The sequence below is a fragment of the Oncorhynchus gorbuscha genome, linkage group LG21, assembly GCF_021184085.1.
Source record: "Oncorhynchus gorbuscha isolate QuinsamMale2020 ecotype Even-year linkage group LG21, OgorEven_v1.0, whole genome shotgun sequence".
In the NCBI taxonomy this organism is placed as follows: Eukaryota; Metazoa; Chordata; class Actinopteri; order Salmoniformes; family Salmonidae; genus Oncorhynchus; species Oncorhynchus gorbuscha.
This window is the reverse complement of record NC_060193.1, coordinates 34,107,562-34,135,204: the sequence shown is the minus strand read 5'-3', so window position 1 is coordinate 34,135,204 and position 27,643 is coordinate 34,107,562. Positions and strand designations below refer to the sequence as shown.

Sequence of the window (27,643 nt, the reverse complement as noted above, 5' to 3'; positions counted from 1 at the left end):
GCACTCATCTTGCCTGCCTTTCAGTGAATTAGGAGGGAAATATTTAACACAATGGAGCAGCAGAATGACACTGTGAGAGTTTGGCTTTGTGCCCAAATATGTGTGGCTTAGTCAAGCTTTGTTCCGTACCCGTATTTCATAAAGTAAATCACTTTATCTTACAAAAAGGCAATTTCATGGCATCCATTATAAAGGTTGAAGAGAGAAGCAGGGTAGAGCCGCCCCGGGTGACTGCACTGTGGGCTCCCTGCAACATGACCATAATGGGCCCGACTGGCTGAGCAGCCAGATGGCCCAGCAACAGACAGGCCAGAGAGTGAACACTTACTTGAGACACACACATGTATGGGCACACAGCGATACAGGCACACATCCATGCATACACAAACATAGGACTCACATGTAGCAAACAAACACATACAGATGGATAATGCATGTGTAGCGAGCACACGCACACACTTGCATACTCTCGCACACAGGAGGCATACACACAGATGGACACACTCACACAGACAAACACAGAGAGAATGAATGTCTGTTGTGCTAGCTAAAGCCATCGTTTTATTTTTTCAATCAACATTTATCTAAACCAGGAAGTCCCATTAAGTCCGAAAGACCAAAAGTCCACTCCCCACGGTACATTGGCATGACTCTCACCTGTTTGGCCACCTCTGCTAGCAGCAGTGTCTTCCCCGTGCATGGCCCACCGTAAACAACCAGAGGATTCATCCTACTCTCCTTAGACGGTAGCAGATACTCCTGCACCAGGTCCAGTGTCTCGCTCTTATAATCGTAGAACGAAGAGAAGTTCTTACACAGGGACAGGTGCTGGAGGATCTCATCGTACAGGGGGTCCGTCTCTGTGTCAAAGTTCTGCTGGACCGTGGCCTGGATGATGTCCACCATATCCTCGTAGAACTGTTTACACAAGCCTTCAACGTAGTGGCTCTCCACCTCTTGGGAGTAGCCTAGCTTCATATCGCAGTGCGTCACAGAGGAGTAGACACGGAGGTTTGACGAGGCCACTACTGTTGGGATAAACTCATCCCGCACATTTAAGAGACGTTTGTAGGCTTCCTGGTTACGCATGACGCGGTCCTCAGCGACGACGATGTCCATGTACTTGGCCATCTCCGGGAGCTTGGCATGTCGGTCGAAGTTGGAGATCTTGCGGATGTAGCAGACACACTTCTTGAGGAAGGCTGGCGTTTGTTTACCCAAGGCGAAGTCCAGTTCATCCTCCAAGGCTGAAAAATGGGAGAAAAACAAACATACAATCAATCAATCAATCAATCCAAAGTTTGAAAGTTTTGTCCATAAAGACATTTGCTATATAATGTTTCTGAGGAGTTAGGCTAACCTTGCGCTTCCAATGCCATTATATAAAACCCACCGATAATTTGGAGTCCTAATATTGGTCAAAGTTATTTGAAAATGTGTCCCTGAAGTAGCCAGGCTACTAATATGCCTACCCCTTTTCAAAGTAACTTGAAAATGTAAGCACTGGGTGCTGTTGTGTGCTCCGACGCTTGTCTTCAAAACAGACACATTTTGAGGTTTGCAAATCTTTTAGTAAAGCTGCACAGATTCTGGCAGTCCTTTTTAGCCTGTCTTTAGTCTGTGATTAGATTTAGTTAGTTTCCACTATGCCTTGTTTAAGGAGAAACATGGTTGATACAATCACATAAATCAGCATTGCTGCCTTATCACAGACCCCTAAAGAGCCAGCTCTACACTGAGAAAACTTGTTATCTAGAACCTTAAAGGGTTCTTTGGCTGTCCCCATAGGAGAAGCCTTTGAAGAACCCTTACGCTTCCAAATAGAACCCTTTTGGGTTCCATATACATGAAATCCAAAAGGGTTCTACCTAAAACTAAAAATGGTTCGATCCTAAAAGGGTTATCCTATGGGGACATCCGAATAACCGTTTTGGAACCCTTTTTTCTATTAGTGTACTGAAACTCTGCCAGCATCTTCTGTGTGGTATTGAACACACTGCAGCGTGCTATAGAAGCAATGGAGAGAAAAGAAGGGGAGAGCGGCTGGAGAGGAAGAGAAGTGAGTGCATGGAAATGCTGTTTGAAGCTTGGTTTAGTCAATAACTGGCATACTGAATGTATTTTTACTTAGGCTACATAAAAGCCTTGGCTATTCCTTTGAACGAATCAAACATAGAACAAAATCTGCCTACTGGAGATTCTTTTTTTTCCACGAGTTGGACGGGAAGGATTTACTTAAGACGCCCGGCAAGGCCCTCATCCCTGTCATTCGCAGGAGAAAGAGACTGAGGTATCGTGGACAAAGATCCGGGTGCATTGATAGGATAAGTCACAGAGAGGGTAATCTACCTTTACCATCGGACATATTAGCCAACTTACAATCAATCGATAATAAAATAGACGAACTACGATCACATATATCCTACCAATGAAACATTAAAAACTGTAATATTTTATGTTTCACCAAGTAATGACTGAACAATGACATGAATAACATACAGCTGGCGGGTTTTAAGCTTTTTCGGCAGGATAGAACAGCGGCCTTTGGTAAGACAAGGGGTGGAGGTCTATGTATATTTGTAAACAGCAGCTGCTGCATGATATCTAAGGAAGTCTCAAGGTTTTGCTCACCTGAGATAGAGTATCTCATGATAAGCTCTAGACCACAATATTTACCAAGAGAGTTTTCATCTGTATTTTTCGTAGCTGTCTACATACCCCCACAAACCGATGCTGGCACTAAGAGCGCACTCAATGAGCTGTATACGGAAATAAGTAAACAGGAAAATGCTCATTCAGAGGCGGCAATCCTAGTGGCCGGGGACATTAATGCAGGAAAACTCAAATCAGTTTTTCATAATTTCTACTAACATGTTAAATGTGCAACCAGAGGGACAAAACCTCTAGACCACCTTTAGTCCACACACAGAGACGTGTACAAAGCTCTTCCTTGCCCTCCATTTTTCAAATCTGACCATAATTCTATCCTCCTGATTCCTACTTACAAACAAAAACTAAGCAGGAAGCATCAGTGACTGGGTCAATAAGAAAGTGGTGAGATGAAGCAGATACTAAACTACAGGACTGTTTTGCTAGCACAGACTGAAATATGTTCCGCGATTCTTACGATGGCATTGAGGAGTACACCACATCAGTCACTGGCTTCATCAATAAGTGCATCGATGACGTCATCCCCACAGTGACCGTACGTACATACCACAACCTGAAGCCATGAATTACAGTCAACATCGCACTGAGCTAAAGGGTAGAGCTGCCGCGTTAAAGGAGCGGGACTCTAACCCGGAAGCTTATAAGAAATCCCCTTATGTCCTCCGACGATCCATCAAACAGGCAAAGCATCAATACAGGACGAAGATTCAATCATACTACACCGGCTCTGACGCTCGTTGGATGTGGCAGGGCTTGCACACTATTACAGACTACAAAGGGAAGCACAGCCATGAGCTGACCAGTGACACGAGGCTACCAGACAAGCTAAATTACTCCTATGCTCATTTTGAGGCAAGTAACACTGAAGCACGCATGAGAGCATCAGTTGCTCTGGATGACTGTGTGATCACGCTCACGCATGTGAGTAAGACCTTTAAACAGGTCAACATTTACAAGGCTGCAGGGCCAGACGGATTACCAGGACGTGTATTCCGAGCATGCGCTGACCAACTGGCAAGCGTCTTCACTGACATTTTCAACCTGTCCCTGACTGAGTCTGTAATACCAACATGTATCAAACTGACCACCATAGTCCCCGTGCCCAAGAACACTAAGGTAACCTGCCTAAATCACTACTGACCACATGAAGTGGTTTGAAAGACTGGTCATGGCTCACATAAACACCATTAACCCAGAAACCCTAGACCCACTCCAATTTGCATACCACCCATACAGATACATACAGATACACAGATGATGCAATCTCTATTGCACTCAACACTGCCCTTTCCTACCTGGACAAGAGGAACACTTACTGTATGTGAGAATGCTATTCATTGATTATAGCTCAGTGTTCAACACCATAGTGCCCTCAAAGCTCATCACTAAGCTAAAGAACCTTGGACTAAACACCTCCCTCTGCAAATGGATCCTGGACATCCTGATGGGCCAACCCTGTCACGCCTTGGTCTTAGTGTTTTGTGTTTTCATTGATTGTTTGGTCAGGCCAGGGTGTGACATGGGTTTGTTTTGTTGTATTTCGTATTGGGGTTTTGTGGTTATTGGGATTGCGGCTGAGTAGGGGTGTTGTATGGGCTTGGCTGCCTGAGGCGGTTCTCAATCAGAGTCAGGTGATTCTCGTTGTCTCTGATTGGGAACCGTATTTAGGTAGCCTGGGTTTCGCTTTGTATTTCGTGGGTGATTGTTCCTGTCTCTGTGTAGTGTTCACCAGATAGGCTGTATTAGGTTTCACGTTCCGTTTTGTTGTTTTTGTATTTGTATAAGTTATGTTCATGTATCACAATCCTTCATTAAAGATCATGAGTAACAACTACGCTGCATTTCGGTCCGACTCTCTTTCGACAAACGAAGAACGCCGTTACAACCCCCAGGTGGTAAGGGTAGGTAACAACACATCTGCCACACTGATCCTCAAAACGGGGGCCCCTGTGGTGTGTGCTCAGTCCCTCCTGTACTCCCTGTTCACTCATGACTGCGTGACCAGGCACGAATCCAACACCATCATCAAGTTTGCCAATGACACAACAAAGGTAGGCCTGATCACCAACAACGATGAGACAGCCTATAGGGAGGAGGTCAGAGACCTGGCTGTGTTGTGCCAGGACAAAAACCTCTCCTTCAACGTGATCAAGACAAACTAAATGATTGTGGTCTGCAGGAAAAGGAGGACCGAGCATGCCCCCATTCACATCGACCGGGCTGAAGTGGAGCAGGTTGAGAACTTCAAGTTCCTTGATGTCCACATCACCAACAAACTGTCATGGTCCAAACACACTAAGATAGCCGTGAAGAGGGCACGACAAATCCCCCATCAGGAGACTGAAAAGATTTGGCATGGATCCTCAGATCCTCAAAAGCTTCTACAGCTGCACCATCGAGAGCATCTGACTGGTTGCATCACTGCCTGGTATGGAAACTGCTCGACCCCAGACCGCAAGGCCCTACAGAGGGCAGTGTGTACGGTCCAGTACATCACTGGGGCCAAGCTTCCCGCCATCCAGGACCTCTATAACAGGCGGTGTCAGAGGAAGGCACTAAAAATTGTCAAAGACTCCAGCCACCCTAGTCATAGACTGCTCTCTCTGCTACCACATGGCAAGCGGTACCGGAGTGCCAAATCTAGATCCAAAAGGCTTCTTAACAGCTTCCTCCCCCAAGTCATAAGACTAATGAACAGCTAATCAAAAGGCTATCCAGACCCCTCTTTTATGCTGCCTCTTCTCTCTGTTTATTATCTATGCATGGTCACTTTAACTCTACCTACATGTACATAATTACCTCAAATACCTCAACTAACCGGTGCCCCGGCACATTGACTCTGTACTGGTACCTTCTTGGCCAAAAGTTTTGAGAATGACACAAATATTAATTTTCACAAAGTCTGCTGCCTCAGTTAGTATTATGGCAATTCGCATATACTCCAGAATGTTATGAAGAGTGATCGGATGAATTGGAATTAATTGCACTGTCCCTTTTTGCCATGCAAATAACTGAATTCCCAAAAAACATGTCCACTGTATTTCAGCCCTGCCACAAAAGGACCAGCTGACATCATGTCAGTGATTCTTTCGTTAGCACAGTGAGTGTTGACGAGGACAAGGCTGGAGAACACTATGTCAAGCTGATTGAGTTCGAAAAACAGACTGGAAGCTTCAAAAGGAGGGTGGTGCTTGGAATCATTGTTCTTCCTCTGTGAACCATGGTTGCCTGCAAGGAAACACATGCCATCATCATTGCTTTGCACAAAGGGGCTTCACATGCAAGGATATTGCTGCCAGTAAGATTGCACCTAAATCAACCATTTATCGGATCATCAAGAATTTCAAAGAGAGAGTTTCAGTTGTTGTGAAGAAGGCTTCAGGGTACCCAAGAAAGTCTAGCAAGTGCCAGGACCATCTCCTAAAGTTGATTCAGCTGCGGGACCAGGGCACCACCAGTACAGAGTTGTTCAGGAATGGCAGCAGGCAGGTGTGAGTACATCTGCACACACAGTGAGGTGAAGACTTTTGGAGGACGATCTGGTTTCTAGGAGGACAGCAAAGAAGCCAATTATCTCCAGGAAAAACATCAGGGGCAGACTGATATTCTGCAAAAGGCACAGGGATTGGACTGCTGAGGGCTGGGGTAGAGTCATTTTCTCTGATGAATCCCCTTTCCAATTGTTTGGGGCATCCGGAAAAAAAGCTTGTCCGGAGAAGACAAGGTGAGCACTAGCATCAGTCCTGTGTCATGCCAACAGTAAAGCATCCTGAGACCATTCATGTGTGGGGTTGCTTCTCAGCGAAGGGAGTGGGCTCAGTCACAATTTTTCCTAAGAACACAGCCATGAATAAAGAATGGTACCAACACATCTTCCGAGAGCAACTTCTCCCAACCATCCAGGAACAGTTTGATGACGAACAATGCCTTTTCCAGCTTGATGGAGCACCTTGCCATAAGGCAAAAGTGATAACTAATTGGCTCGGGGAACAAAACATTGATATTTTGGGTCCATTGCCAGGAAACTCCCCAGATCTTAATCCCAATTGAGAAGTTGTGGTCAATCCTCAAGAGGCGGGTGGACAAACAAAAACCCACAAATTCTGACAAACTCCAAGCATTGATTACGCAAGAATGGGCTTCCATCAGTCAGGATTTGGCCCAGAATTTAATTGACAGCATGCCAGGGCGGATTGCAGAGGTCTTGAAAAAGAAGTGTCAACACCGCAAATATTGACTCTTTGTATCAACTTCATGTAATTGTCAATAAAAGCCTTTGACACTTATGAAATGCTTGTAATTATACTTCAGTATTCCATAGTAACATCTGACAAAAAATATCTAAAGACACTGAAGCAGCAAACTTTGTGGAAATGAATATTTGTGTCAATCTCAAAACTTTCGGCCACGACTGTATATAGCCTCGCTATTGTTATTTTACTGCTGCTGTTTAATTATTATAATTTGTTTTTCTTCTCAATTTTTCCTTAGCATGTTTTTCTTCTTAACTTCTTAAAGCATTGTTGGTTAAGTGCTTGTAAGTAAGCATTTCACTGTAAGATCGACACCTGTTGTATTCATGTGAAAAATAAGATTTGATTTGGTGAAATGACTTTGTGTGAATTTATAATGTCCACAGCGTATATAGCTCAGCAGGGGAAAATAGTTAGAAACAACTTCGAAACTCCCCATTTATTTATAAAAAATTAGACTGCCACGAAGTGTGTTGCTGCTTTCTCTCTAGGTACAAATTTACATTTACATTTAAGTCATTTAGCAGACGCTCTTATCCAGAGCGACTTACAAATTACAAATTCCTGGCCTACAAAGAATTGCAGATACCAGGAATATACTTATTTTTCTCTCATCCTCAGAATGGATGATATTTTTAAAAGTAAAATTTTTAAGTTTTATTTAACTAGGAAAGTCAGTTAAAGAACAATTTCTTATTTACAATGACGGCCTACCCCCGCCGGAAGATGCTGGGCCAATTGTGCACCGCCCTATGGGACTCCCAATCACGGCCGGTTGTGATACAGCCTGGAATCAAACCAGGGTCTGTAGTGACGCATCAAGCACTGAGATGCAGTGCCTTATACCGCTGTGCCACTCGGGAGCCCCCCAAAATGATAGTGCCCAAATAGATCAGTGCTTATTAGATTAGCCCAAATATAGTGACTTTTAGTCCAATTAGACCCAATTTGGAAGACTTTTGGAGCACTCTAGACTATACATGCTTTAAATTGTAATGAACAATGAACAATGACAATGAATATTTAGATAAATCTGTTTATTGTTATATCTGGGCTGTATGAGAAGGCTTATCTGTATTTTTCTTTAAACCGAAGATGCTCTGATGGTACATTCACATTGGCTCATGAGGAAAACTGATTACTACCATAAAATAATCATAATAATTACTTAACTGATTTAACTAAAGCCTGAGAACTACTCCCCCAGTTAAATGTTCTTGGCACAATTAATGGACCCAACAAACATATATTGGTTATACAGTATAGCTCAATAAACATTATTATGTAAATAAGAGAACATCACAGAACTGAATAACACAAGATACAACACCCTAGTAGAAGAAGAAGGAAAAAAGCTAAGAAGAAAACAGATGAAGAAGAACATTGAATAAACACAGAAGAAGGAGAAGAAAAGAAGACAGGAGTAGCCTACATACCAGAGCAGAGGAATTTATTGGCTTGAGGGGGCTTCATGGTGCCCTTCTCCTGGAGCTGCAGGACAGACCTACGGAAGATCCTCTTGATCTCCTCAGACACGTTCCTCCACGCCTTGTCGTTCTTCATCTTGGCTGCACTACTCGACTCCATCTGTAGAAGAGAGAGTAAGGGAGTTTATAATATTGAAATTGGCACACAGTTCCGCTTTTTTGAACATACACTATACAGAAGTATATGGACACATCTTCAAATTAGTGGATTCGGCTATTTCAGCCACATTCATTACACACAGCCATGCAATCTCTATAGACAAACGTTGGCAGCAGAATGGCCTTACTGAAGAGCTCAGTGACTTTCAACATGACAATATAATAAGCTTCCACCTTTCCATCAAGACAGTTCATCAAATTTCGGCCCTGTTAGAGCTGCCCCGGTCAACTTTATGTGCTGTTATTGAGAATTGGAGACGTCTAGGAACAAAATGGCTCAGCTGCGAAGTGGTAGGCCACACAAGCTCACAGAACAGGATTGCCGTGTACTGAAGTGCGTAGTCATCCTCTGTCCTCGGTTGCCACATTCACTACTGAGTTCCAAACTGCCTATTGAAGCAACGTCATAACAAGAACTGGTCGTTGGGACCTTCATGAAAAGGGTTTCCATGGCCTAGCAGCCACACACAAGCCTTATATCACCATGTGCAATGCAAAGTGTTGGCTAGAGTGGTGTAAAGCAAGCTGACTCTGAAGCAGTGGAAATGTGTTCTCTGGAGTGATGAATCACGCTTCACCATCTGGCAGTCCGACGGACAAATCTGGGTTTGTCAGATGCCAGGAGAACGGCTACTTGCCTGAATCCATAGTTCCAACTGAAAGTTTGGTGGAGGAGGAATCATGGTCTGGGGCTGTTTTTTTTGTGGTTCGGCTAGGCCCCTTAGTTCCAGTGAAGGGAAATCTTAACACTCCAGCATACAATGACATTTTAGATGATTCTGTGCTTCCAACTTTGTGGCAAAAGTTTGGGGAAAGCCCTGTCTCGTTTCAGCATGACAATGCCCCCGTGCACAAAGTGAAGTCCATACAGAAACAGGTTGTTGAGATCGGTGTGGAAGAACTTGACTGGCCTGCACGGAGCCCTGACCTCAACTCCATAGAACACCTTTGGGATGAATTGGAAAGTCAACATCAGTGCCTGACCTCACTAATGCACTTGTGGCTGAATAGAAGCAAGTCCCCGCAGCAATGTTGGAATGCAATAGTGGAATGCCTTCCCAGAAGAGTCAAGGCTGTTATAGCAGCAAAGGGGGACTAACTCCATATTAATTCCCATACATTTGGAATGAGGTGTTCGACGTGCAGGTGTCCACATACTCCTTGTTATGTAGAAATTAAAGAATACATAGCTATCTCAATTGGTAAGCTATTGATGTTGGTTTTGGATGGTAGTCTTAACAAAGCCAGAGACCTACAGAAGTTGGCAAAAGGAAGAAAGTTGAGTTGGTAAATAGTGGAAACTGTTGGAGTTGTTTAGGTCAAAGGCAAACCGATGCAATATAGTGCATTATCTCCACAAGCTGAACTGGACCACAGAGAAACACTATAGTGGAAATGCAATCTATACCTGCTGATCCTACTGTGTTTGTTTTTGTGTCTAATACCCTAGAGCTACAGTAGACATCCCTTGAGAGAGGAAGTCAATGATATTCATGAGAGAAGATTACAGAATGCAAACCCTGCTGTTTTTCTAATTTCCCTCCGACCTCCATCCAAGTGGAAGAGCTGCATTGCGTGACAAAGCACTAATGTTTAGCTAGATTTCACGGCATGCTAACCTAGCACACAGTGACACAGGCACTAACATTTAGGTAGACAAAGCAGCTGTAGTTACATGTTGACTGTTACACAGGTATACACAAATGTTTAGCTAGCCACTACAGCATATGTAATATGCTTACCTTAAAACTAACTTGCCTAGCACTGTAGTTAAATGTATAGGAGGATATCTGCAGATATGTTTACTGCTAGTCCCAACTCACAGTAAGATTACCAAGCTTTTGAGTCTTTTAAGAAAATAAAGGGTACATCTTTATCTCTCATAAACTTTCCACGAGGCCAACAAATTTTAATGGGGGCAGAAAGTTGAAGTTTAAAAGTTTTGTATAAAAGAAGGTTTGAGAGTTGTTGACAAATGACTTTTACTAGCTAATTTTACTGCTGCTTTAAAAAGCTTTTTGTGACTGTAAACCCAAGGACATGTGTTCAAGCATAACAGTTGGCTTAGACAAAAACACAGCAGAAAAGTTCTCTATTCCAATGTGAACATGATGCTGAAGAAAGTTTTGGCTCTCCGTAAGGATGTTTCAGTATCTTGGGTAAGTCTAACTGAAACCTACTCATTTAGTCTTTGCCATGATCCAAGAGAAAACTGGCCACAGCCCACTCAACTACCTTTCCAGAACTAACTGGGTTATGATCTTGGCATAACGTTCTATTGGTTTAAGGCTGAAGGGTTCAGGGTTCATCTTACTGAGTTTTTGTAGTTTGGGCTTTGGGTTTAAAGTAGTAGAGTTTGGTGTGGCAGGATTTGAGGTAGAATGGTTCATATTTTACTGAGTTCTGGTAGTTCTTCAACATCTGGGCTTTGGGTTTGAGGTAGTAGGCTGGTGGCACGGCATTCTCGTCTCGGCAGTACCACTCCTCCAGGATGTGTGTGTCTAGCCCCACCTCCACCGCCGCGTCCAGGATCCTCTCAAACTCTGGAGCTTCCACTTCCCCTGGAACGCGGATACTGCCATACTTCTCCCCCACCAGCCCCTATGAGCAAGGAAAGAACAAGGAATGAGAGTAGGAGGAAAGAAAGATGGAGAGAGGTAGAACGGTCATCATCATCACCACTTGACTTTCTATTATCATAGGTTTCAAGGTTCATAGTTAGTCTCAAATATACTCCGAGATTGAGTGTATGATTATGACTTTCTGCACAGCCGTTTGCCTTGAAGTGCTTATTCCGGGAAGGCATCCAGGCAAACAGGGAGACAATGACAGCATTTCATTAGTGTGTCTTGTGTGTACCGGTCTGCCTGTCACCCGAGGCTTAGAGTTCATAATTTTTTCTGTTTTCTTTTCTTCCTTTTAGAATGTGAATTCACAGTACACGGCTAGACTGAAAGGCAAACAACTGGGCAAAGTAAATGGTCATGGCGAAGTGCTGAGTGTATCAGAAATGTATTTTATTTGCAATTAATTTGTCTGTGGTCTTTGTCAGTGTGTGGTTAGCTGCTTTGAATGTAAAATAATTGTATGCAATGGAATAATGGAGTATGGATATGTCTGTTGGTACAGAGTGGAAGACAGCTTGGTGATTAAGAGCATTGGGCCAGTAACCAAAGAATAAAGGTGTACTGTTGTCATGAATAGCATAATCTTCATCATTATCATCTTCAACAGCAACACCGCCATTATCACGATGATCACCACGGTCTCCCTATAATAGTATGGCCAGGGATACAAAATTATATAAAGCCACACTGCTCACACATCTTACTTTCTTTGCCTATCACACTGAAAGAATCTGCACAAGCTCATTCTCTTTCTTAGCACACAGAGGCACACTTCTCAATATGCTTTTGAGAAACGACCAATTCATTACCATTACCATTATTAGGAACAATTACCAGTCGAGGCTTGATGTGCAGAATCACATGCATGTGAGGAGAATGTGAGCAAAAGCAGAGCATCACTGGAAAGCATAGTAAATATCCAGCTGATCCCTACTACAGTACTATGACATGAGTAGGAACCACACACTGATACCTGCGGGGTAGAGAGAAGGGATGACTGTGAACTCTCTCAAGCAAAAAGGATGTCAGTCTGCCGTCGGCAAAGGCACATCAATGCCAGAACGCGACTTTGCGATCCTGGCATAGTGTAAGATCAGCTCTATCTCTGACAAATGCCTTTTTGAAGAAAAAAACAAATCGATATCAAATTAGTGGCTTTTCTATTTGTTGTCTATAATATATGTGACTTATCGTACAATCAAGTATTTTTGATGAAAAAAACTGACGAAGATCAAATTAGTGGCTTGTACCGTATTTGGGTTTGTGTCCTGTCTTTTCTTTGGGAAAAGTTGGAGGTACAGCAAAAGACAAATGAATAGGGTTTGCTAGCTATTTTTTCTACCCAAACCAATTTCGATTCGGGGCCTGCTGAACAAAATGGAGGCAGTTCCCCTGAAATTGCTTGGCAAGAGATCTGAGGGAGAGAGATGAGTTATGTCAGCTGTTTCAAGACATGAAAAAAAGTGACAGTCGTACATAGACGCTGACCGAGATCACAACAACCTCCCTGACATAAAGGGAATGGAAAGTTTCAAAAAAACAGAGTGAGATGAGATACATTCTCCTTATTAGGAACTAATGACAGTTCCAATCAAAACCCTCCATCAGCTGTTTTCTTTAACAGAGCCAGACTACGGCAGAGCTTTTTGTGGGAACTGCAGATCAGTTTGTCATTGGGGGATGGAGACATCTGGGAAAGAGCTGAACTAAGCTTAGACAGAGTGAGAGAGATTGAAAGAGAGAGATTGAGATAGAAGGAGGGGGAGAGTCATTCTCTGAGCTGCTGACAAAGTCTCTGTCAGCTTGCCTTGCAGGGACAGCAGGAAAGGACAGGATGGGTGAGTGACTGCAATTGTGTGTCTGTGTCATTGGTGTGTGGGTGGATTGGTGTGTGAGAGAGATTAGAGCAAGTTTACACATACAATGTCAGCAAAAACACTACAGCAAATATTACAATATATTACAGTCCACAAAAACACTACAATAAAAACTACAGTATACTGCAATCTGCAAAAACACTACATTAATTACTATAGTATTTAATATGTTACTACAGTATTTTTTGCTATAAATAAATACTACAGTACACTACAGTATATACTATGGTATTTGCTGTAGTGTTTTTGCAGACTCTAGTCCTCAAAAACAACAGTGAATACTACAGTTAAGTCTGAAAAAAAACACTACAGTGAAAACTACAGCAAAGTCCGCACAAACACTACAGTGAATACCATAGTATTTTTTTCATGTGGGTTGGCCCTTTATGTACGTACTGTCCTGACACACACACACTTGCACAGATGCCAGATGCAATCCCCTCTCCCTTTCTCCGACCCCCTCTCTCTTCCCTCGCTGTCTCTCATTTGTACCTATCTCTATGTACATTGGCTTTAGAAAGTATTCACACCCTTGATTTTTTTCCACATTTCGTTGTGCTACAGCCTGAATTTAAAATGAATTAAATTAAAGAAGAAAACATGTCACCGGCCTTCACAAAATACTCCATAATGTCAAAATTTGTATAATTTTAAAAATATGCAACGCATAATTTAAAAATGAAAAGCTGAAATGTCTTGAGTCAATAAGTATTCAACCCCGTTGTTGTGGAAAGCCTAAATAACTTAAGGAGTAAAAATGTGCTTTACAAGTCACATAACAAGTTGCATGGACTCACAGTACAATACCAGTATTTAACATGATTTTTCAATGACTAAGACCAAAGGTGTTTTTCCAATGCCTCGCAAAGGGCAACTATTGGCAAAAAGCAGACGTTGAATATCCGTTTGAGCATGGTGAAGTTATTTATTACACTTTGGATGGTGTATAAATACTCCCAGTCACTACCAAGATAAAGGCGTCCTTCCTAACTCAGTTGCCAGAGAGGAAGGAAACCAATCAGGGGATTTCACCATGAGGCCAATGGTGACTTTAAAGAGTTACAGAGTTTAATGGCTGTGATAGGATAAAACTGAAGATGGATAAACAACATTGTAGTTACTCCACAATACCAACATAATTGACAGAGTGAAAAGAAGGAAGCCTGTTGTAACGGTCGTCGAATGAAGGAGAGGACCAAAGTGCAGTGTGGTAAGTGTTCATCTTTATTTTTAATATGAATAGTGAACACTGAAACAAAAAACAATAAAACGACAAACGAACAGTCCTGAACGGTGAAATAAAACAGAACAGAAAATAAAAACACCCACGAAACACAAGTGGGAAAAGGCTACCTAAATATGATTCTCAATCAGACACCTGCCTCTGATTGAGAACCATACCAGGCCAAACGCAAATACAACATAGAAAACGGAACATAGACAACCCACCCAACTTACGCCCTGACCATACTAAAACAAAGACATAAATAAAAGAACTAAGATCAGAACGTGACACCTGTACAGAATAAAATATATTCTAAAATGAATCTTTGTTTGCAACAAGGCACTAAAGTAATACTGCAAAAATGTGGCAAAGAAATGTACTTTTTGTCCTGAATACTAAGTTTTATGTTTGGGGGAAATCCAAAACAACACATTATTGAGTACCACTCTCCATATTTTCAAGCATAGTGGTGGTTGCATCATGTTATGGGTATATTTGTAAATGAGGAATTTTTCAGGATAAAAATAGAAATGGAATGGAGCTAATCATAGGCAAAATCCTAGAGGAAAACCAGAAAATGGGAGATCAATTAATCTTTCAGCAGGACAATAACCTTAAACAGAAGGCCAAATCCACGCTGGAGTTGCTCACCAAGAAGACAGCAAATGTTCCTGAGTGACTGAGTTACAGTTTTGACTTAAATCTTCTTGGCAAGTCTATGGCAAGACCTGAAAATGGTTGTCAAGCAATGATCAAGAACAATTATGACAGAGCTTGAAGAATTTTGGACATACACAGAAACAAAGTATTAACTCAGTGGTGTGAATACTTACTGTCTGTACATGAGCTATCTCTGTATTTAATTTTCAATAAATGTGCAAATATTTCTGAAAGTATGCTTTTTACTTTATCATTATGGGGTATGGTGTGTAGATGAGAAAAAAATATGAGAAAAAATATATATTTAATCTATGTAGAATTCAGCCTGTAACACAACAAAATGTGGAATAATTCCAGGGGTATGAATACTTTCTGAAGGCACTGTATGTTCTCCCTTACTCTCTCCTACAGCCTTCCCTCTCTTCCCCTCTTTCTCACTCATCCCTCTTTCTCCATCTTCTTCCTATGGGTGGCAGGTAGCCTAGTGGTTAGTGTGTTTGTCCAGTAACTGAAAGGTTGCTAGATCACCGAGCTGAAATGTAAAAATCTGTAATTCTGCCCCTGAACAAGGCAGTTAACCCACTGTTCCTATGCCGTCATTGTAAATAAGAATTTGTTCTTAACTGACTTTTAAATAACAGCTAAATAAAAATGACAATTAAAAGCTCTCCCTCCTGCTGTCCCTGGCTACAGTTTCTCTGGATAACTTTATCACCCAGCCTGCCTGCCTTATCATGAGACCATTACGTGTTTGGAACCTCAACAACTACTGTAGATTAATGCTCCAAGGTGGACAGACTGAAGCCTTTGGTGTTTTTATGGAGGGAAGGAGGGTTGGAGGGAGGGAGGGATGGAGTAGAACGGAAGAGGGGGAGAAAGGAGCAAGAAGGTGGCCCAAAGGTTTGGGAAGGAGAGCTTTGTCTCCTTGCACTTAACAGCCAGCTTAACTCTGTAAAGTGACATAGAATGGGATAAAAAAAGTGATTTTTAGCTACACTGCTCTTCCCTCACATGCATGGGAGGGTTTCACTCCAGTCTATATGTACTCTGGCATTTGAGGTGTGGAGTACAGACTGAAAAAGATAGACTGTTATAGGAGACACATAAATTCTATTTCTATCAAACTTTTCCATTGTGCTGCACTTTGCATTGTGAGGGGTAACAAATAAATTGGTGCTATTGGAATACAGGATAACAAATGCATACATGGAAAATCTGAATCAAGATGTCATGGAACTAGAAGAATCTATCAGAAGAATCACAATAAAGTGCTACTTCATAGAGAGTGGTAGAAATCTATATAACGTTGAACGTTTGATGACAACCACTTTGATGCCATTCTTCATATTAGCATCAGGCAAGTGGCTGACCGCAGGTAAGGTAAGGTTCTTCAATGGTGCGATCAACAGTAAAATCCACTAAACAGTTCCAGTCCCCCCCCTAAAACCATACATCCCTCTTGGTCACACTGTCTTAAGGTTTCCTTTATTTTATCAAAACCAACAATATGTTCTGTACCCTCATTAGGAGCATAAACATAAAAAATTATGTTAAAAACATAACATCCGCCTTGACCAATAAAACCCGTCCCTTGACAATATTTGTTGTAGATACCACAGTCCTCCCTAAGTCTGAGGAAAACAAGATTGCCACCCAGTTAACCTCATTTTCCTCTTCACTGTGTCTCCTGTAGGAAAACTACATTAAGCCTTTTTTGTTTTATTACTTCTAATACCCAAGCCCTCTTATTCCTGTCCCTTCCCCCATTAATATTGAGAGAACCTACCCTTAGTACCTCCATATAGAAAAGAGAAAGGAAAGCAGAAGAAACCACAGAGAAACCAAAGAGAAAAAAGACACCCTATGAGGCATGATCATCATCATTGTTTTATTTTTCTCTTAACCTGACCATGTTTCCCACCACCCTTAGCTGCTGCAACAGCAGTAACACATTTCCTCAAGCAAAAGCTCTTCTTCTCACTCAGCTGATCTAACACCAATGTCTTCTGTAACATCACAGCTGACCTTACAAATGTATCAACATCAAAATAATCTGCCAATTTGACAGATTTCCCCAAAATTTGATCAAGAAACCCATTTACCTCCTCTAGATCGTAAATTGACTCCTCACAAGCTGCTATCATATCAAAAGAGATATCCATATCCTTCTCCTGCTCCTCCTCAACTGAGGCCACAAACCCCTGATTCCCTCTACCACATCCCTTTCAACACTCCCCACTTGCACCCCATCACTCCTACCAGGCATCTCCTCCACTACCTAGAAAACTAGCCCCACCTGAACCCCATTAGTCGTAGTGGGCATCTCCTCCACTACCTGGGAGCCTAGCCTCCCCCCCTTGAAAACATACAAGTATTTTACATAGGTTTAAAGATTAACTTCCAACCACAATGTCAGATTTAAAAAATGCTTTACGGCGAAAGCATACCTTACAATTATTTGAGAACATAGGACAACACCCTGTCGTTCTCAACTAACATCAAGGCGGTGGCCCGTTCCTGTAGGTTCATGCTCTACAACATCCGCAGAATACGACCCTGCCTCACACAGGAAGCGGCGCAGGTCCTAATCCAGGCACTTGTCATCTCCCGTCTGGATTACTGCAACTCGCTGTTGGCTGGGCTCCCTGCCTGTGCCATTAAACCCCTACAACTCATCCAGAACGCCGCAGCCCGTCTGGTGTTCAACCTTCCCAAGTTCTCTCACGTCACCCCGCTCCTCCGCTCTCTCCACTGGCTTCCAGTTGAAGCTCGCATCCGCTACAAGACCATGGTACTTGCCTACGGAGCTGTGAGGGGAACGGCACCTCAGTACCTCCAGGCTCTGATCAGGCCCTACACCCAAACAAGGGCACTGCGTTCATCCACCTCTGGCCTGCTCGCCTCCCTACCACTGAGGAAGTACAGTTCCCGCTGAGCCCAGTCAAAACTGTTCGCTGCTCTGGCCCCCCAATGGTGGAACAAACTCCCTCACGACGCCAGGACAGCGGAGTCAATCACCACCTTCCGGAGACACCTGAAACCCCACCTCTTTAAGGAATACCTAGGATAGGATAAAGTAATCCTTCTCACCCCCCCCTTAAAAGATTTAGATGCACTATTGTAAAGTGGCTGTTCCACTGGATGTCATAAGGTGAATGCACCAATTTGTAAGTCGCTCTGGATAAGAGCGTCTGCTAAATGACTTAAATGTAAAATGTAAATGTAAACATAGCCCAGCAGACAAATCATTACAAACAGTAACCAGCCAAGTAGAAGAGTTACACAAGTCAGAAAGAGAGATTAAATTAATCACCTACCTTTGATGATCTTCATATGGGTGCACTCAGAAGACATTCATTTACACAATAAATGTTCCTTTTGTTCGATAAAGTCTCTTTATATCCAAAAACCTCCGTTTTGTTTGTGCATTTTCTTCAGTAATCCACAACAGTCAAAACAGCCAGACAAAATCCTAATTGTATCCGTAAAGTTCATAGAAACGTGTCAAACGATGTTTATATTCAATCCTCAGGTTGTTTTAGCTGAAATTATCTATAATATTTTAACCGGACAATAACCTTGTCAATATAAAAGGTAAACAAGAAAGGCACTCTCTCTGGTCGCACGCATGAAAAAGCTCTGTGACACTGCAGGGTCCACTTTTCACAGGTTTTCTCCTGCCAAATCAGTTCTGTTATACTCACAGATACTATTTTAACAGTTTTTTGAAATTTTATAGTGTTTTCTATCCAAATCTACCAGTTATACGCATATAATATCTTCTGGGCCCGATTAGCAGGCAGTTTAATTTGGGCATGCTTTTCATCCAAAATTCCGAATGCTGCCCCCTACCCTAGAGAAGTTAAAATACCAAACACCAGTTTCTTCTGGTCTGGACAACACTGGATTAAAGCTGCAGCCCTGTACCTGCCACTGCATGAGTGTGGGCAAGGCCTGGTGGAATTTCCTCTAGGATCATGGCTTTCCGGCTTCAAGCAGCACAGACAAGCACCTTTTAAAGCTGGAGGGGGGTGATTTGCCATTTTATGAGTCTGTTATGCAGGCTTGGAGAGTTCTTGTCAAGTCCCGTAAGGCCTGCACATCACCAGGGATGTGGCTTTTTGAAGAGCCTCTTTTTCACAACACTGCCATCCAGTCCCGTGTTCTGGGTTCAGCTAGCCTACGTTCATGCCCATTAGGTGTGGAGTGTACCAAGCTGGGTCATCTGATGCGGAACAGGAATAGATCGTTGGAGGAGCTGGGAGAAAGACCGGGATCCGATCATCTCGCCTACTGAGGAAGGTCGTTGCTGAGGTCTGTGACTCCTTGCCAGTGCTTCATCTGCAGTATGCGACTGATACTTCCAATTCTGATCGGTGGAAGGAGGGTCTGGATTATGTGTTCCCTGCACTGATTGTTAGTGCTACAGCGGGGACATTCGAGAAGGATGTGCTTATGCTGCTTTCGATACCCCGGAGCTGGGGGAGTTCAAGGAGGTGGGAAAGAAGGCCATGTACAGAATATGTGTAAAGGTCTCCCATGCCTCTTCCCTGGAAGGGGTAAAATTGGCAAGGTGGGCGGGTGTGCTTGGTCCAGGTGCCTCCCCAAAAAGCTGTTGGCGATTATTATACAAACTGCCTATTGATAAGAGGACGGCTGACCTCCAATGGAGGATAATACATTGAGCTATATCCACCAATATATCTGGTACACCTGGATCCTACTGTTGGGGAGGGGTGTCCATCCTCTGCTGAGTCTGAAACTCTGACACATTTGTTTTTACAGTGTCCCAGGTTGGTTGGGATGATTGACCTGATCACTAATTGGTTCTCAGCATTGGGAGAGGTTTTCTCTTCCCAACTGTATATATTTGGGCCAAAGTGCAGGTTTAGTCAAACGGGTGTAGTTGTGTTGCTTAATTTTGTGTTAGGGGCAGCAAAATTAGCAATATGAAAGACCCGAAAGAACAGTATTCGGGGGCAGGGGTCTGTGGATGTGGTGGAAATGCTGGAGGGAATTATGGCAGCGAGAATAAGGGTATTATAAACTTGTAAACAATATTGATCTGTTTATGAGTATATGGGGTATTGGGAAGAGTTTTTTGACCTGTGTGAAACTGTTGTATGCTTGGGCATCATGTATGGTTAAGGAGGGAGGGGGGCTCAGTAGGCCAGTCTGGGTGAGACAGGGCATTAGACAAGGATGCTACACAGGAGACTGCAGGGAGTGTGCTGGAGAGTCATGAACCTGGTGACATCTTCTCTCTGGCATAAACTGGCTGTCCTCAACCCCCCGTCTGCTCGCAGACCGGCAACGCAAGCTGGTGGACTTCTTTTGGTAGGGGCATCACTGGCTGACGGCGGCAGTGTTGTACATGACCGTCCACAAAGGAGGACAGGGCCTGGTGGAACCGGAGAGCAGGATGGCTGCTTTCCGACTAAAGGCGGTGCAGAGACTGCTGTACCATACTGATGGTGGCTGGATGGAACCAGCATGCGCGTTGCTGAGGAGAGCTGGTGGATTAGGGTTGGACCGGCAGCTGTTCCTCATGAAGCTGGAGAGGCTGAGTACAGCAGGTCTCTCAGATTTTTACTCTGCAGTGCTGAGGACCTGGCAGCTGCTAAGGCCCACACGAGAAGGGGGTGTGGAGCCTGGGCTGTGGGTGTGGGAGGAGCCTATCTTCAACAACCCAGCCATCCCTTTGAGATCGGTTCAGTCGGCCACCCTGCAGAGGCATCTGATGGCGGCGGGCTTACAAAGGCTGGGTGACCTGAGACTGCTGGGAGAGGATGGGTGGAAAACCCCGGAAGTCTTGGCACAACAAACAGGAATAATGTCTCTTAGGCTGCTGGTAAGGGGGCTGTCTGAGCCGGTAAGGGGGTGTTTGAGCGGCCAAAGGGGGAGGGGCCACCAATGTTTCCGCCACTACAAGTGACGGCAGAGACTGGAGACTGGCAAGAGGGTCTGGAGGACTTGTTAGATTTTAACACTCCGAACCTGGGGGAGTTTGAAGGGGTGGGAGGTAAAGCCCTCTACAACCTCTGCGTTAAGGTTAGGAACTTTAGGAGCCTAACAAGAGTGAAGGCACGTCAGTGGCTGGAGGTATAGGGGGCGGAGAGTATGGTGTGTTTTAGATGGATGCGGCTCTACAAACCCCCAGTACCAAAGAAGTCAGGGGACCTTCAGTGGAGGGTTCTTCATGGAGCCCTGGGCACTAACAGCTGGTTGGCACGGGTTGAACCGGAAATCGGGCAGGGGTGTCCTTTCTGTGTCATGAAAGAAACTGTGATTCATGTGTTTTCTGTGTGCACCAGGTTAATGCCATTAATGTCTCTTTTGGAATGTCTGTGTGGGAGGTTGGGGATGGTTTTTACTGTTGGGCTGTTTATAATGGGAAACAGGTATTCGATTAAAGAGAAGGCCAAATGTGTTTGGTTGAATTTTCAAATTTGCTCAGGCGAAGTTGGCTATTTGGCTAACGAGGAGGAACAGGGTCAAAGGTGGGGGATAACAGACCCTTTACAATTGTTTAATGGGGTGGTCTCTGCGCGCCTTAGGGTTTAGTTTGAGTACTATAGAATGATAAAAAGTATGGAGATGTTTCAGGAAAAAAATGGTGTGTTGGGGGGACTGTCTGAATAGCTGGGGAAGATGCTTTGGATATACGGTTGTTTTGGGTATTGTGATATTGTTTTGTATCATGTGGTACATGGAAAGGTGAGTATGGTACATGAATGCAGTACAGGATATATTTTGGTGTTTTATTTTTAAGGTGTGGGTGAGTTTTTAAAAAATGAAATGAGAAAGTTTTAGTAAAGAAAGTCAAAAGTCTCTCTCTCTCTCTCAACCATGTCACCAAGGAGCCTCTGTAACATCCTTCAAGTATCCCCATCCCCCCTTTCTTTCCTCTCTATGTATCCCCCAATTCCATCATCCCTCCTCTGAGCTGTGACAGTGCAGTAACAGTTAGAGTACAGGCTTTGAAGTGACTCCCACCGCCATGTGGACAGGCAGGAGGGAGACCTGCGGGGCTGTGCTGGCTAACAGGGTCACTGGGGGACACCACAGCTCAGCCTGGGAGGGAGGCAGTGGGAAAGACTGGGGAAGGAGGTGGGGCGTGGATCTGTGAGTCATGGAGCTGGGAGACAGTGGAGGGTTAGATGTGTCTCTGTTCTGGTTGTCCTTTTGTGGCGGGATTTGGACACCTCAGTTTGTGTGAGTGAGAAAGAAAGTGTGTTTGTGTGTGTGAAAGTAGAAGCTAGGGCAGGGCTGGGTCCTTAGAGTAGACACACTGATCTAAATTGGTATTCCCACTCGTGATGATAAACCGTTAACTGAGAGAGGGTTCTAATACATCCTAAAAAATTCAACTGCAGAGAGGCAGATTGCGTGTAGGTGCATGCGCGTGTGTGTGTGTGTATGTGTGTGTGTGTGTGTATATGTGTGTGTGTTACACACTGCTGGTGTGTGTGAGTGCTTTATGTGTACACAGTACTTCTTCAAGCTAAGAAGTTAGGCCTCTCAACACAGTTATTGAGCCACCCGCGAAAAACCAGAGCTAAGAAATAACTGTAATTTTCACTAAAAGTTGGGTGATTGCAATAGCACGTCCACAGGGCAAGCTGTCAAAAGTATGTGTGTGTGAGCTGTGTATCTATTCTATCCTCTGATTAAAGGCCTCCTCTCCAGCGCACACAAAGCCCCCTCTCCAGCACATGCAGAGAGGCCTTTTTATATTCCCTTCCACCCACACACTCCTTATCTTATGACTGGGCTTCCTAGGGATGCTATGTGTGTGTCTGACCTTGTGTGCGTATGTGTGCATGCATGCATGCGCATGCACATGTGTGTGTTTCCGTGTGTGCATACACTCCACTGTGTGTATTCATGAGTGTGTGTGTCTGTTATTGGTCAGGTTCAGCCAGGGATAAAGTGGTTAAACAGATCCTCCTGGGTTGATATTAATGCATGCAGAGAGCCACACAGGACTTTTAATTTCTGAAGAAGAGACTCATCTCTGGTAAAAGCATCATCTCAACCCCTTACCTTGGTGGCTATTACAATTTGAGAGGGGGCAGAGGGAAACATATCAAACAGAGAGGGGAAGATGGAAGAAAGCAGAGATGAAGTGATAGAGAGATGGAGAGGGGCAAGGAGATGGAGAGAGAGAAATAGAGAGAACAGAAAGAGAGAGAGATAGATGAGGGAAAGGGGAAAAGGATAGAGACAGAGTGGTTGTAGAGGCAGAGAGATGAAGATATGAGATATGTAAATTAAAATAGAAGGGGTAAAAAGGTAGACAGAAAGAGCCGCTGGGGCAAGGCCCCTATCCACTATCCTACCACCTCTCTCTCTCTGATCTTTGACCCTAATTACAATCTCATCCCTCCCATCAAAATGACTTACTCACATTTACTGTTGAAGTTAGAAGTTTACATACACTTAGATTGGAGTCATTAAAACTCGTTTTCCAACCACTCCACAAATGTATTGTTAATTAACAAACTATAGTTTTGGCAAGTCGATTAGGACATCTACTATGTGCATGACACAAGTAAATTTTCCAACAATTGTTTCCAGACATATTATTTCACTTATTATTCACTGTATCACAATTCCAGTGGGTCAGAAGTTTACATGCACTAAGTTGACTGCCTTTAAACAGCTTGGAAAATTCCCCAAAATTATGTCATGGCTTTAGAAGCTTCTAATAGGCAACTTGACATCATTTGAGTCAATTTGAGGTGAATCTGTGGATGTATTTCAAGGCCTACCTTCAAACTCAGTGCCTTTGCGTGACATCATGGGAAAATCAAAATAAATAAGCCAAGACCTCAGAAAAAAAAATTGCAGACCTCCACAGGTCTGGTTCATCCTTGGGAGCAATTTCCACATGCCTGAAGGTACCACGTTCAACTGTACAAACAATAGTACGCAAGTATAAATACCATTGGCCACGCAGCCGTCATACCGCTCAGGAAGGAGACACGTTCTGTCTCCTAGAGATGAACGTACTTTGGTGCAAAAAGAGCAAATCAATCCGAGAACAACAGCAAAGGACATTGTGAAGATGCTGGGATAAACAGGTACAAAAGTATCCATATCCACAGTAAAACCAGTCCTATATTCACATAACCTGAAAGGCCGCTCAGCAAGGAAGAAGCCACTGCTCCAAAACCGCCATAAAAAAGCCATACAACGGTTTGCAACTGCACATGGGGACAAAGAGCGTACTTTTTGGAGAAATGTCCTCTGGTCTGATGAAACAAAAATAGAACTGTTTGGCCATAATGACCATCGTTATGTTTGGAGGAAAAGGAGGGGGCTTGCAAGCCGAAGAACACCATCCCAACCATGATGCACGGGGGTGGCAGCATCATGTGTGGGTTTGCTTTGCTGCAGGAGGGACTGGTGCTCTTCACAAAATAGATGGCATCATGAGGAAAATTATGTGGAAGATTACGTGGATTTATTGAAGCAACACCCCAAGACATCAGTCAGGAAGTTAAAGCTGGGTCGCAAATGGGTCTTCCAAATGGACAATGACCCCAAGCATACTTCCAAAGTTGTGACAAAATGGCTTAAGGACAACAAAGTCAAGGTATTGGAGTTACCATCACAAAGCCCTGACCTCAATCCTATAGAACATTTGTGGGCAGAACTGAAAAAGCATGTGCAAGTGAGGAGGCCTACAAACCTGACTCGGTTACACCAGCTCTATCAGGAGGAATGGGTCAAAATTCACCCGGCATATTGTGGGAAGCTTGTGGAAGGCTACCTGAAACGTTTGACCCAAGTTAAACAATTTAAAGGCAATGCTACCAAATACTAATTGAGTGTATGTAACCTTCTGACCCACTAGGAATGTGAAATAAAAGCTGAAATAAATATATAAATGATTCCCTTTTATATCTGACATTATACATTCTTAAAATAAAGTGGTGAATCTAACTGACCTAAGACAGGGAATTTTTACTAGGATTAAATATCAGGAATTGTGAAAAACCGAGTTTAAATGTATTTGGCTAAGGTTTATGTAAAGTTCCGACTTCAGCTGTATATATTCTTGAGTTAATTTGGGAGATGGTAACTCGTTAAATAACTTCTCCCGTTGTGCCACAAATTCCTAATGAGTTAATTGCTACATGATTAATTTAATCTAATAACAAGTAAACATAGTAGGTAATTATTCGATAAATAACAGTCCTCACATTAATGTCACGTCACGACAATAGTACAATTGAATTCTCAGCAGGGTGTAATGGACAGTCCTGTTATATGATGGTTTATAAAGGCTTATAACATGCTTATTATACCCACAACAAAACATGGACCTGCAGAGGTCTGGAGGCACTCCTCTAGTAGCTTCATCCTCAGACGCTGCAGGTCCGGACTGTCCCACTCCTCTGGGTCCACCCCCCAGTACAGGTCTACCACCTGCAGAGGAGAGATTGTAATACATGACATAAATAATCTGTACATTACATATACAGTATGAATTCAGTGTCCCGTGTCTTTGGCAAGTACCAGTAATCATTTGGACCGGGGTTTTGCTTTGTTTTCACCACAGTTATAGTGTAGATCAGGTTCACATAGACATGCAGCTCACAATCAGATTCAGACCATCATATTGCACATGAACAGGCCAATAGAAGAAGAGTGAAAAGAATAGCTAGGTGTTTCCACTCCATCGTGAACATTGAGTGCAAAGGTTGCTAATCTCCTATGTTGATGTGAGACATAGAGAACAGTAGAGTTAGAGCAAAGAAAAAGCAGGAGGTTCACCACTCAAAACCTGACAGAGATCTGTTAGCCACTATTTGTGTCACACCAGAGGATTCGTAAATTACTCCTGAACTGATTAGGGCCTCTGACACATACATACATACTCACATACACGTACACACGCACATACACATACACATACACACACAAACAGAACAGCGCCCAATTGGCTCTCAAATACTCTCCCCATGCCGTAGATTGAACTCTGTCACCCAGGAGGGCATGCGGAATGGAAAGCTGACAGAAGGCATCCGAAACCCACTACGGTGTGTGTGCTCAAGGGTGTGTGTATGTCTCTGTGTGTGTGTGCTCTGCCATGGGCAATCTCCCAAGACAGATTTGTAAAAATCAGTGTCGCCGGCGCAGAGAATTCTGAGTGCAAACACGCAACGGGGGAAATCTCCTCTGGATGGAGAGAACGAGGGAGGACCACATAAACGATTGTGGCCAAGCTGTTGCCGCCACTTACATGCTGACCAAACCAGACACGTGCATGTGCCTGAGTGCGCATGCAGATTTTGTACCCCCACAACAGACACGATCAGGACATGCAAGTTGAAATATCAAAACCTCGGAACAAATTATATTAATTTGGTGACAGGTTGAAAAGCTAGCTAGCTTGCTGTTGCTAGCTAATTTGTCCTGGGATATAAACATTGTGTTGTTATTTTACCTGAAATGCACAAGGTCCTCTACTCTGACAATTAATCCACAGATAAATCGGTAAACCGAATTCCTTTCTTGTCATCTCTGCTCCTTCCTCTGGCTTCTTTTTTACTTCTTTGGACTTTATATGGTGGTTAGCAACCAACTTTACGGTGCATTACTACAACCGACTGGAGTGTGGATGTCAGTTCATCTTTCAATCACCCATGTGGGTATATGCTCCTAAACAGGAGATGGGACGTGGGTAAATGCTCTTAAAAAACAATGAATAGATGGAAGAGGCCGGACTTTGCAGCGCGTTGAGGTGAGTGAGTAGTGTGGGTGCAATGTTTGAATAACATGTATGTGTGGTCAGCATGTTAGAAGCAGTACAAACCCAGTCTCTGAGAGCCTGCTGGACTTCCTGGGATCCCTCTGTTTGCTTACATTCCCCCTGGTGCCCGCTTTTGGCCCTGGGTTTCCACTGTTGGTCTAAATTTCCCTTGGTGCCGTCTTTTTTCCCTGTTGGCCTACATTTCCTATGGTACCATCTTTTGACACTGTGTTCTGTCTGTGGCCTATATTTCCCATGATGCCCTCATTTGACACTGGGTTCCTTCTTGTTGGCCTACATTTCACAGGGTTCCCTCTGTTGGCATGCATTCATAGGGCAGTATGGGCACACCATGTACTTTGCACTTAACAATGAGTAAGAGGTATGAGGGTTGTTCGCTCATGATTAATCAAATCAAATCAAATGTATTGGTCACATACACGTGTTTAGCAGATGTTATTGAGGGTGTAGCGAAATGCTAGTGATTCTACCTCCGACAGTGCAGTAATATCTAACAAGTAATATCTAACATTTGCAGGACATATACCCAAAATACACGTAAATCTAAGTGAGGAATGGATTAAGAATACTGCATATATACAGTTGAAGTCCGAAGTTTACAGACACTTAGGTTGGAGTCAATAAAACTAATTTTTCAACCACTCCATACATTTCTTGTGAAAAAATTATAGTTTTGGCAAATCGGCTAGGATCACTACTTTGTGCATGACAAGTAATTTTCCAACAATTGTTATTTCACTTTATTTCACTGCATCACAATTCCAATGGGTCAGAAGTTTGACTGTGCTTTTAAACAGCTTGAAAAATTCCAGAAAATGACATAATGGCTTTAGAAGTTTCTGATAGGCAATTTGACATCATTTGAGTCAATTGGAGGTGTACCTGTGGATGAATTTCAAG

At 43.4% G+C, this 27,643-nt stretch overlaps 1 protein-coding gene across 1 annotated transcript in view; it reads right to left on the bottom strand.

Moving 5' to 3' along the window:
• The window catches only part of LOC124007735 (NACHT and WD repeat domain-containing protein 2-like), a 98,784-nt gene that overhangs the window by 9,640 nt on the left and 61,501 nt on the right, over positions 1-27,643 (bottom strand). Inside the window, 4 exon segments of the mRNA XM_046318466.1 lie at positions 658-1,247; positions 8,360-8,510; positions 10,967-11,170; positions 25,279-25,395. Coding sequence (XP_046174422.1) covers positions 658-1,247; positions 8,360-8,510; positions 10,967-11,170; positions 25,279-25,395 — 1,062 coding nt within the window.